The sequence below is a fragment of the Theropithecus gelada genome, chromosome 12 (assembly GCF_003255815.1).
Source record: "Theropithecus gelada isolate Dixy chromosome 12, Tgel_1.0, whole genome shotgun sequence".
NCBI lineage: Eukaryota > Metazoa > Chordata > Mammalia > Primates > Cercopithecidae > Theropithecus > Theropithecus gelada.
This window is the reverse complement of record NC_037680.1, coordinates 48,196,164-48,208,818: the sequence shown is the minus strand read 5'-3', so window position 1 is coordinate 48,208,818 and position 12,655 is coordinate 48,196,164. Positions and strand designations below refer to the sequence as shown.

The 12,655-nt window shown below is 38.9% G+C and overlaps 1 protein-coding gene across 2 annotated transcripts in view; it reads left to right on the top strand.

Annotated features, from left to right (window-relative positions):
- Window positions 1–12,655, top strand: part of SLC25A12 (solute carrier family 25 member 12) — a 115,834-nt gene that overhangs the window by 69,839 nt on the left and 33,340 nt on the right. For both annotated transcript variants that reach the window (XM_025404089.1, XM_025404088.1), the window contains one exon: window positions 3,610–3,694. In XM_025404089.1, coding sequence (XP_025259874.1) covers window positions 3,610–3,694 — 85 coding nt within the window. The remainder of the gene's footprint in view (window positions 1–3,609; window positions 3,695–12,655) is intronic.

Sequence of the window (12,655 nt, the reverse complement as noted above, 5' to 3'; positions counted from 1 at the left end):
GGCTTATACATTTCTGTGGGCTTGAAAATGATGCAATATAGATTATTTGTTTCTATAAAGTAGTCAGTAAAAAGTACAAACTTCTTTTTTTTTTGAGACGGAGTCTCGCTCTGTGCCCCAGGCTGGAGTGCAGTGGTGGGATCTCGGGTCACTGCAAGCTCCGCCTCCTGGGTTCACGCCATTCTCCTGCCTCAGCCTCCTGAGTAGCTGGCACTATAGGTGCCCGCCACCGCACCCGGCTAATTTTTTGTGTTTAGTAGAGACGGGATTTCACTGTGGTCTCGATCTCCTGACCTTGTGATCCGCTCGCCTCGGCCTCCCAAAGTGCTGGGATTACAGGCGTGAGCCACCGCACCCGGCCAAAAGTACAAACTTCTAAATGGAGTAATCACTAACAAGAGAGTTCACACTGAAGGTAGTAATACTAGGAACAAAAGAGGGCTCAGCACTGCTTTCAGGAGAGGAAGGGTCCAGATTGGTATATTTTCTAAAGGCTTCCTCCAGCCTGCCATAAAACACGGCTAGAGTTTCCTCCTTGCCTTATGCAACCTCCCTTACTTTATCATAATTTACTGCCTTAGTTATTCCCTTTTTCTTTCCTCCAAGGAGAGCCTTAAGAAATTTGGCCCAGTTGTTCATTCCCATGGGGGTGTTATGGTCCCAGTTAGGATCAGTAGCGGGGACTGTGTCTGGGTTTGGGCGATAACCCTGAGGGTTTTGGGCAAGTAAATTGTCTGCTTCTTGGCAAGTGACCTCAAAGATTCATTCCTTTTCCAAGGGGGTGCAACAAGTTGCTAGAATGAATTGAACGTCTATGAGAGATGAAAGGCTAAGGTCAAAGCTTGAAACCTATCTGCAAGTTTTCTGGGGTTCTCTGAATAGCTTCCTAGCTTTTTCTTTACATTGTTGTATGTCATTTATGGAGAAGGGGACCGACACTCGGACCAGCCCCTCGGCTCCTGCTGCTTCCCTAAGGGATAGCAGGGCTATAGAGGTAGTTGAATAGGGTGTTCCCCTCTGAATGTGAGGGGGACTTAGCAGGGCCCTTGGCTTTAGCTCTTGGGTTTGGGCCTCAGAAACACTTGGCAGGGGGTTATATGGGGGTGGTTGCCATTGCCCCAAGAGACAGGTGGCCCTTGCATAAAGGAGGTCATCCACAATATCCAGTTCTGCCTTAGAACCTTCCTTTTGGGGGCAGGTTCTGGGAGTTTTGCAGATGGTTGGGTTTTGACATAGGGCCATAAAGGCCTACACATGTAGGATTTCTGACCATTTACACTGCCTTTTGCAAAATAGGTCTAATTGCAGGATGGTGTTGTAATGAAGACTTCCCATTATTCCCGGCTGTCCAGCTAATTTTGGGGCCATACAGTATTACAGTAAAAAAAAAAAAAAAAAAAATCAGGTTTTTTCTCCTTAGATTGTCAGGGTCAAATTGATTCCAGTGGTTGAGAATGCAGCCAAGTGGGGAATCAGATGGAATGGAGGGAGAGTTGCCCATAGTGGTCTGGAAGAAAGAAGAGAACCTAGCTTATTTGGTGACTCAAATTTTACCGGGGCATCCCCCTGCAAAATCTCTGGGGCTTGATTGGGGTCCTCAGGGGTGTCCCCCTTTAGGGCCCCATCTTAGTCTGACCTTAGATGGGTGCTGGTACCACTTTGGGAAGGTTCTCTCCACCACTGATGACCCACTGTGAGCCTTCCTTTTGTCCCCGGATGAAGGCCTTGACTTCTAGCATCCTTATAATTTGATAAGGCCATTGTTTCCTGTTCCACTGGAGTGATAGCCATGAACTTTAATAGTAGGAACTAGAGGTTGGATGGATTTCTTTTGTCGTGTGGATTTTACAGGTAGTCTCAGGGGGGAAAGGTAGATTTGGAGCATGAAAAATGAAATAATAGGGTTGGCTATTCCACTCAGGCCCTCAACAAGAGAGGGAATGTTTAAAAATCCACCATCATGACAGTGGACCCCATGTAAGGGCAGGTCATTCTATAAAAATAATATGGCGATGACAAAAGAAACAAGATGTAGAATGTATTCTAAAGATTGTGGGCCCCACAACTCCTCAGCAAGTTGAAGGGGAAGTCAGAATGCCTAAGAGATATCTTTTGCCATTACAAGCTAACTCTTTAGGAGAATTTGGCATAAGGAAAGAGGGCTTAAGTTGACTGAAACATGTGTGAATTTGTTCTAGAAGAGCTGCCACTGTCAATTTCATCATACGTAGGGATTAGGGACTGTAACCAAGAAAGACAGAAAAGAGTACTTACCCATTCTGGGCAGGGCAGCTATCTCCATTCACTTCTTGGCCTTCAGGTAACACCAGAGAGTGGCCCTGGCTAGTTGCCCTCAATTACCAAGGATCTACTAGGAAACAGCCTCTGAAAGACTGAAAAAAAGAGAAGGACTCAGGTCCCTCACCCAAACCAGGCAGTGGTGGTCAGGTGCTTCCACATGGATACCTTTCAGTCTCCTGGGAGAGTGGCCCTGGCCAGACACCTGCTGTTGCCTTCGTGCTTAGATGCTGTCTGTGAAGAATCCCGTGTTGGAAAAGGGAAAGAGAGCGGAAGGGGTTCCCCTCTGTGGAGTGGAGGGAGCCCTGCATAGAGATAACTCCAGCCTGTGTCCGAAAAGAAAAAGGGAAAAGGCAAAGAGAAGTAAATCCCCAAATTTGGGCTTACCTCCTGGCTGACTTGCCAAGATATGTTACCAGTGGAGGGTCTTGACTATAAGTTGTCCAGTTTCTTGGCATGTTGAACAAAGAATTGGACAAAACACACAAAGCAATAGAAGACAAAAGCATAGATTTATTGAAGCAAAACTATACTCCACATATCAGGAGCAGGCTTGAGCAAGCAGCTCAAGAGCCCTAGTTGCAAATCATCTGGGGTTTAAGTACCCGTTAGAAGTTTCCTATTGGTTACACCCTATATAAATGAAGACTTGACCCACAAGCAGTTGGAGGCTGAAGTGAAGGCTCAGCCCGTGATCAATTGGAGGCCGAAGTGAAGGCTCAGCCTGCAACCAATCAGAGGCTGAAGTTATCCTATGCAAATGAAGAGTTGGCCCATGAGGCTGAAGTGAAGTCTCCCTGTCTCCAGACCCTATTCTCCTGCCTAAAAATGGGTCAAAACTCAAAGGGTTGGAAAAAACATATCGTTGAAAAAAAAAAAAAGAAGTCTCCCTCCTACCCTTGTTCCTTTCCTTGGAGGCAACCAGTATTTATCAGATTTATATGTATCCTTCCCAGATACTTTGCACCTGTGCTTTAAATATATATCCTTAGGGGACACATTTAGTGGGTACGGACAGTCAACCTCTATATTTTGCTTCTGGCAATAATTATTTGATTTTAATATCTATCACTGGAGTCTTACTAAATTCATTAACTCCACATTATTTCTCTGGAGTCTTTTGGTTTTTGTTGATGAAAACAGAGTTAAAAGGTTTTTTGGTCACTAAAGTGATTTGTGTAAATAGGGAAGTAAAGATTTTAAACTATAGTTCGGAGTTTTTTTTGTTTTTTTTTGTTTTTGGAGAAAAGATGATTTTGGCATGAGGAGTTTGTCAGTGTCTAACAATTCTTTCTTATATTTTTCCTGAAGGCGCTTGACTTTGGCAGATATTGAGAGAATAGCCCCATTGGCTGAGGGGGCCTTACCTTACAACCTGGCAGAACTTCAGAGACAGGTATGAGTAGTCTCATAAATATGATCACCTTAAAAAGTGCTGAACTAGTAGCCTGAGTAGGAGCTGACAGCTTCTGAATGCTGTAAAAATTAAAAATTACTTTCTAGAGAAAGACTTTACTTAGCTTAAAGATTACCTTTATAGAACTACTGTTACCCCCACTTTTATAGAATATATATATATATATATATATATTTAGATGGAGTCTGGCTCAGTTGCCCAGGCTGGAGTGCAATGGTATGATGTCGGCTCACTGCAACCTCTGCCTTCTGGGTTTAAGAGATTCTCCTGCCTCAGCCTCCCGAGTAACTGGGATTACAGGCATGCGCCACCACAACTGGCTAATTTTTGTATTTTTAGTAGAGTCAAGGTTTTGCCATGTTGGGCAGGCTGGTCTCAAATTCGTGACCTCAGGTATCCACTCACCTCGGCCTCCCAAAGTGCTGGGATTACAGGCATTAGTCACCACGCCCAGCCTATAGAACATTTTTATGAGATAACTAGATTTATGTTTGTGTTTTGTTTTTTGTTTTGTTCAGATAAGGAAAATAAGAGTTCAGACATACATCGGTTTGACCCCCTTCCCCTTAGAATTAGCATTCTTTTCATTTGCCTCGTCACATTTGAAGATAATTGTTAGGTTTACTTTGTATCATTAAACTGGCATTTATAGGGTTTCTAAAATAAAAAAACTTCCCTCAAATGAAATAATTGATTCACTGGGATTGTGCCTTACAGATTACAACCTGGGGAAAAAAAAAGTAGTGAAACTGGAAAGAAAACCTTGACTGTTATTACATTTTTGATAAATATTAGTTTTGGTTTTTATAAATGTTAAGAATGATTAAAACAGTAGCTTCTAAGTCTTATAAAATTAATACAGTCCCATTTCTGATTACAAGTACTATCTTGGTAAGAAAAAGAAATTCCATGAAATTACCTTGAAGAGTGGAATGGAACAGTTTTTAACAAATCTTGTTTTGAGTTGAAACCTCTACTTCTATAGCACTTTCGAAGTTTCAGTGGTAGCAGATGATCACATTGCTTTTGTGTGTGGGTAAGGGTTAGGAGGGCCAGTCATTGTCCTCCTGGTACTTTCCTGCTCCAATAGACATGGAGCCTGCGTTCCTCATAATTCTCTAGGAGAGTGTGATGCCATACTAGGCTAGGCAACATGGGGAGGGCATGGATAAAGAAGACAGGATACAGAGAGAGAGACAGAGAGAGAGAGAGCGAGCATGCTACTAAATGTGCATGCTGTAGAAAGAGGCTATGTCTGCTCTTTCTTCATTGCTGCCACATTGGTGAGTAGCCAGGGTTGGTTTGCTGTTATTGTTCACCTTCACCAAATGTGTTAATGAAACATCAAGATATGTTTAAGTGTAGTTCACTTTGGGAAGACTTGGTCAGAAACCTTTCTTCTACTTGAGCTCCGTGGAATGATGATTCTGCCTGTGAAACTAATTAGAATTTCCAGTTCTACTTTACATAAGGAACAACAACATTTTGTAGTCAGGTTGAAGCAAATTGAAAATGGAAAAGAAACCATTATATCTACGTTTTGTGTTAATACTTTGTTTACTTGATGTGTAATAAACTTCCTACAAATTAAAATGTATTGTAACTCATTGCAATTTAGCTTCTTTTGTATCAGAAAAACTCTTTTACCTGCTACCATCAAAGTTTATTTCCAGGCCGGGCCCAGTGGCTTATGCCTGTAATGCCAGCAATTTGGGAGGCTGAGGCAGGCAGATTGCTTGAGCCCAGAAGTTCCAGACCAGCCTGGGCAACATGGCACAACCCCATCTCTACCAAAAAAAAAAAAAAAAAAAAAAAATTAGCCAGGTATGATGGCATGTGCCTGTAGTCCTAGCTACTTCGGAGACTGATGGGGAGAATCACCTGAGCCCAGGAAGTTGAGGTTGCAGTGAGACGTGATTGTGCTACTGCACTCCAGCCTGGGCAACAGAGTGAGACCCTGTCTTAAAAAAAAAAAAAGAAAAAAGTTTATTTCCATTATGAGGTCTCAAATCCTTTAAAAATAGATGGATTTATTTCAGTTCAGTGATTTTTAAAAAATAAAATTTTATAAAATTACAACATTTAATAAAAGGAAAGAAGGTGAAAATTTTTTAATAAAATTAAAAAAGACATTGAAATATTTAAAGAACTCTTACTGAATTTAATTTTATTTTTTGTAGTATATACATTTGTGAAAATTTACTCTTGAATTTTGAAAAATTGCATTTCAAAAGAAGATATTTTGCAGTATTACATGTGTCTATTGATATAACTCTCCCTGAAGGTGTCCTTAATATTTGTAATTGGGAAATATTTCATTTAGCGTATTAAAAACATTGTAAACTGAATTTAAAAGTCTCAACTCATTTCCTCCTCCTCAGTTTTTCTGCCGCTTAGTTTTCTATTCACCCACCTCTCTTGCCCCTAGCAATTTTCCTAGAGGCCATATCTGAAGCTTGTTTTGCAATCTTTGGCACCCTGAGTCTGCATCCTTCACGTTTCTTCATCCTTAGGAAAGTGATGTAATTTTGCTACTGCTGTGAATTCTTTTTAAGACAGATTCAAGATGATTTGCCTGTCTTCAGTGGCGGTGCTGATGCTTTTATGCTGGGTTGGGTGGCCTCAAGGGTCTTGTCAGATACTTAGGAAATGGGCAGTGATAAAAACCACCATTTTCTTCTTCCCTGGGTCTCTGGTATCCAGAGTGATGGGGAGTGCTTTCTCTGCCTTTCCTTAACCAGTGAGATGGTACAGGGATCTAGAATTTCTAGAGAGCTGGTAGAGGTCTTAGGTATTCTTACATTGTCCCCAAAGGAAGAACCTCAGAGTCTCAGGACAGTTTTTCTTTTTTTTTTGGTAGAGACAGAGTCTCACTCTGTCACCCAGGCTGGAGTGCATTGGCACAATCACTGTTCACTGCAGCCCTGACCTCCCTGGCTCAGGTGATCCTCCCACCTCAGCCTCCTGAATAGCTGGGACTATAGGCATACACCACCATGCTCAGCTAATTTTTTTTCAGTAGAGACAGGGTTTAGCCATGTTTCCCAGACTGGTCTCAAACTCCTAAGCTTACATTAATCCACTGGCCTTGGCCTCCCAAAGTGCTGGGATTACAGAGTGCATGAGCCACTGCCTTCAGCTAAAATGTTTAATGTTTCCTCTCACATAGAAAATAGTCTTTCTACTGAGGCTTAGGTACAGAGAAATAAAAATTAAGATCTTAAGTATGCATTTTCCTCTACATTATTATAGGAATAAAATCTGAGAAAATAGAACTCAACCGAAATAATAAATAATTATTAGAGTTTTATAGAAACAGATTTGTGAAGGTTAAGGATTCAAATTAATGTCCACTAATGGCCATTGTGAAATCTGACCTTTACTGTCCTTGAGATCTGATACAAGTTTATTTGGGCCTCAGTTTTCCCTTTAGTAAAGTGAGTATCTTCATGTATTTCTGAGAAGCCTTCAAGCTCCTGCATTCTGTAAAATGGTATGTATCAATGGATTTTATTTTCAGAATTCTAAATTTATCCTCCTTTTTCCTTTGTAACATTTAAAATTTTGTAAGGAATTCAGGCTGGACTCAAGTAGAATAATATGAAAATATGCTTAAGTTCTTATAGCAACCAAAGTAATAGAATAAACTTTCTTCAGTTTTCAGCCTTGAAAAAACATTCTCAGTTAACGTATTTCAGGTTTATGAGGCATTCTAAGGCGGCCATATAGACTACAATCCTAGTGACTCAGTTTTTAACATTCTTTAGTTCACAGAATTACAGTAATGCTAACCATAGCTATTCCCATGTTACTTCCAGAAGATATCTTGATTTGATTCTCTTGTGATTTTTCCTATATTGCCAAATTAGTAGTACATAATTACTTACACTTATTATGCAGAGTATTCTCTTATATGAATATATTAGAAACCTAAATATAAAATAGGCAGAAGGATGTATGTTTTGTTATCTCACCTTATGAAAGGTATTATGAAAACACTTGTTTATGATGGAGAATCTGTGAGTCCAGAAATAGAAGTTATGAGGGAGACAGTAGTTAAGAGGTTGGCCACTGATTATGTAACATCCTCTCATTCTGTTTCCTCGTTTATTAAATAGGGACAGTATGCCAGGCACAGTGGCTTGTGCCTGTAATCCCAGCACTTTGGGAGGCCAAAGCGGGCAGATTGTTTTGAGCCCAGTAGTTTGAGACCAGCTGGGCAATATGATGAATCTCTGTCTCTACAAAAACATACAAAAAAATTAGCCAGGCATGGTAGAATTAGCCAGGTACATGGTAGCACCTGTAGTCTCAGCTATTTGGGAGGCAGAGGTGGGAGGATTGCTTGAGCGCAGGAGTTTGAGGCTGCAGTCAGCTGTGATCATACTACTGCACTCCCGCCTGAGTGACAGAGCAAGACCCTGTCTCAAATAAATAAATAAATAAATAAATAAATAAATAAATAAGGATAGCAGTATTCATCTTTACAGGATTATTATGAGAATTGCATGAGTAATAATACACTTACATTAAGCCTAACACCTGTTAAGCATGCAACAAATGTTAACTGCTATTATTGTGCTTATTATCAAATATGAGAAGCCTGTATAAGCAAACTCCAAGATGGGCTGAAACATATATGTGACACAGTTGCTTAATCTACTCTCATCTACTTCCATTAGGTAAAAGGGGATGAGAAGTGAGGAAAAAGTATTAATATATCTTTGTATTTTTTTAAGTGCCTGAAATGTTTTATATTTTAATTTTTTGATGATGGTTGAAATTCTACCAGGCCTATTTTAAAAAATTTTTAGTTAATGATGGATATTCAACAAGGAAAAAAAATCACTACCCCATACCATACACAAAAGTCTTTTCCTGTTCCTAAATGTGAAAGATTAAAGAGGATAACACGAGAGATTCTATTTATGATCTGGAGATAAGCAGAGATTTTGTAAATAGTACAGAACACCAGTCATAAAGAGAAAGATTAATAAGTTAAACTTCATTAAAGAACTTTTATCAAAATATACCACTAAGAGTGTGAAAAGACAAGCTACACAATAGGCAGAGATATTTGCAATACATTTAAATAATAGAGGATCAGTGTCCAGAATATATAGTATAATAAACTTCTGCAAATTTATAAGCAAAAGGCAGGCAATGCAATAGAAAAATTGGCAAAATACCTGAAGAGAAACCTCACAAAAGAGGATATCCAAATGGTAAGGAAAAATAATAGAAAAGTTTAATACCATTAGTACAAGAAAACACACACTAAAACTACAATGGGATGCTATTTTATACTATCCAGATTAATCAAAATGATACTCTGACAATGGCAAGTGTTGTTCAAGAGGTGAAGGAATGGAAATTGCTAGCATCACAACTTTGGAAACTATTTGTCAGTACCACTGCAGTTGAAGAAACACATACCCCGTGACCTGTCGGTTCCTCTCCTGGGAGTAGTCCCTAACAAAAATGTTTACACAAGTGTGTTAAGAGATATGTACAAGAAAGTTTAGGCCGGACGTGGTGGCTCACACCTGTAATCCCAGCACTTTGGGAAGCTGAGGTGGGTGGATCACTTGAGGTCAGGAGTTTGAGACCAGCCTGGCTAACATGATGAATCCCCATCTCTACAAAAAAATACAAAAAATTTAGCCAGGCATGGTGGTGCGCACCTATAGTCCCAGCTTCTCGGGAGGCTGAGGCACGAGAATTGCTTGAACCCAGGAGGTAGAGGTTGCAGTGAACCAGGAATGTGCCACTGCACTTTAGCATGAGCAACAGAGGGAGACTGTGTCTCAAAAAAAAAAAAAAAAAAAAAAAAAAGAATGTTTATAGCAGCATTATTTGCAATTGCAAAAATATTGGAACAATCTAAATACTCACCATCAGTAGAACGGATAAATATGTTTTGCTATTAAGATGACCTACAGTGAGAGAAATGGAAATTTTGATTTGAGGGAAATGAGATAAAAGAGGAGGTGGATTGCAGAAAGAAGAGGATGTATATTTTTGAAGCATGTTAACAGTTTGGATATTAAAACCAGGTTATAGACCAATTCTGGCCCTATGTGAAAGTGGGAAAACAAACCTTCTCTTTTTCTTTACTGTATATTACATAATTACTTTTTCAACTGTATGGGATAAATGATCTGTGATGGACCTGCTTGGATATATATGTACTTTCTTTAAAAAAGTTTTGTTTCTATGGGAAATTATATTAAAGCTATAGGCCACTCACTAAAAGAACTATGGAATATAAGCTGGATTGTGTTCTGTCAAAACATTATTGAATTACTAAGAATTATTATTTTAACTTTTAAGTTTGGGGGTACATGTGAAGGTTTGTTACATAGGTAAACATGTGTCATGGGATTTTTTGTACATATTATTTCATCACCCAAGTATTAAGCCCAGTACCCAATAGTTATCTTTTCTGCTCCTCTCCTTTCTCCCCTACTCCTCCCTCAGGTAGACTCCAGTGTCTGTTGTTTCCTTCTTTGTGTTCATAATAAGCTCTTATCACTTAGCTCCCACTTATAAGTGAGAACATAATGGTATTTGGTTTTCTGTTCCTGTGTTAGTTTGCTAAGGATAATGGCCTCCAGCTCCATCCATGTCACTGCAAAAGACAGGATCTCATTCTTTTTTACGGCTGCATATTATAATTTTTTTAATCTTTATTTTGTGTATAGCATTCCTTAGACATAGGACTTTGTTTTCTTTGTGTAATTTGCATTTCTGTGGCCCTTCTTTGAATTTTGGATTCATGAGCACATACAGGAAGACATTACAGTCCATTTAGGAATTCCTTTTTTTGGAACATTTTACCTCTTTCACCTGTGATACTTTACCACAAAAGGAAGTCTGTTCTCAAAAAGAAAATTAGATTTATGTATTAGCTATTATTTATTAGTCATTTAACTCATTTAAATTATTAGATTTGAAGACTTACTGTAGTCTCTAACACAACTTAACTCCCTTTTTACTGAGAGAAAAGTATGTATTGTTTAGCATTCAGGGGAAAATATATATATATACAAACACACACATATATATATATTTTTTTTTTCTCTTCATCTCCTTCTCCTATACTGTCATGGCTTTAGGTTTTAATCTTACTTTGTAAGGCCAAGAATATTGAATTCAAATCCCAGACTATTGAAGTCATAGATGTAATTTGCAGACAGAAAAATTTTGTTTTGTTTCCCCTAGCCTTATTTTGCCATTCCAGTCATACATTTTTGTTTTTATAGAATCTAGCCTTTTCCCCCCCTTCCAATGCTTGAGATAAAAACTTTAGCTATTTTTCCCTTTTATTCTACCCATTAATAGTGTGTCATTTGAAAGAGGTAATTCTCCCTATTGAGTTGGCAGTGTGGTTTGACTTGTTAACTGACATAATCTTGCCTTATCTAATGCATCATCACTGCTCACTGCAGCCTCAACCTCCCAGACTCAAGTGATCCTTCCACTTCAGCCTCTCAAGTAGCTGGGACCACAGGCATGTACTACCGTGCCTGGCTAATTTTCGTATTTTTTGTAGAGATGGAGTTTTACCATGTTGCCCAGGCTGGTCTTGAACTCTTGGGCTCAAGTGATCTGCCTGCCTCAGCCTCCCAAAGTGCTGGGATTACTGGTGTGAGCCACCTCACTAGACCTAATTCTCACTTACAAAATAAGATACCTGTAACAAAAAAATGAAGAGAACATCTCTTTAAATGAGGAATCAACTTATTTCCTATCACACACATATGCTTAGGGAGTAGGTTAAAAATCATTTAAGATTCTCAACTCTTGTTTTGAAAAACACTTAATTAACCTTGTTAAATATCAAACTTTATGATCATAATCATAACCTTAAGGGAAAGAGCGTCTTTTCCTTTGGCACATTTGCTCACGGCAGGCAATCTTCTTAGTGCTGAGTGTTTTCCTTCAGTCTAAATGCTAAAAATTCAGTACACAGTCATTAATAGGGATGACAGCGATAGCATTTCATTTATGAATATTCATGAAGTGAAATCCATAGCATTAATTACATTAATTTACATACCTGAATACAAGCGAGCCATAAGTGATAACTAAGCCTTAAAAAAAATGTTGCTGACCATATATTGTATGTTTTCTTTTAAATGTTATTTAATAAGGGCGAAGGTGACATTTCTGTCAAAAGGCATTTGGGTATTTATAGTTAGAAATGTTTTTAGCAAAGAATTAAAGCACAGTATAATCCTTCAGTTTTCATAGGATTTTGTAGGGCTTATAAACGTTCTTTAAAGGAAGAAAGTATAAAGAAAAATACATGTGGTTGAATACAGGAGAAACCTTTTATATGAATAAGGGAATTAATGGTTACTTGATGCTTATTTAGGATCATAGGCTTTTTATTCTATGAGTTTTAATTCAACATATTTTGAAAGGATACATGATTGAAAATAATTCATAATTTATGAGAATGAGATTTATTTTCATCCAGTTTTGTGATTGAGAAACTCTTAAGTGGGGGAAATAACGTTCTATATACATTTTTTTTTTTTTGAAGCAGAGTCTTGCTCTGTCACCCAGGCTGGAGTGCAGTGATTTGTGATCTCAGCTCACAGCAACCTCCACCTCCAGGTCCAAGTGATGCTCCCACTTCAGCCTCCCAAGTAGCTGGGATTATAGGCACCTGCCACTACACCTGACTAATTTTTGCATTTTTAGTAGAGATAGAGTTTCACCATGTTGGCCAGGCTGGTCTTGAACTCCTGACCTCAAGTGATCCGCCCACCTCAGCCTCCCAAAATGCTGAGATTACAGGTATGAGCCACTGCGCCGGCCCAGTACATTTTTAAAGAAGTTAAAAACATATGCCAATGTGTTTAGTAGGTAGCATAATAGCTATATTGATTTTAAAATGTAAGCTAAAATGCCTGTCTTTGTTTGGACTCC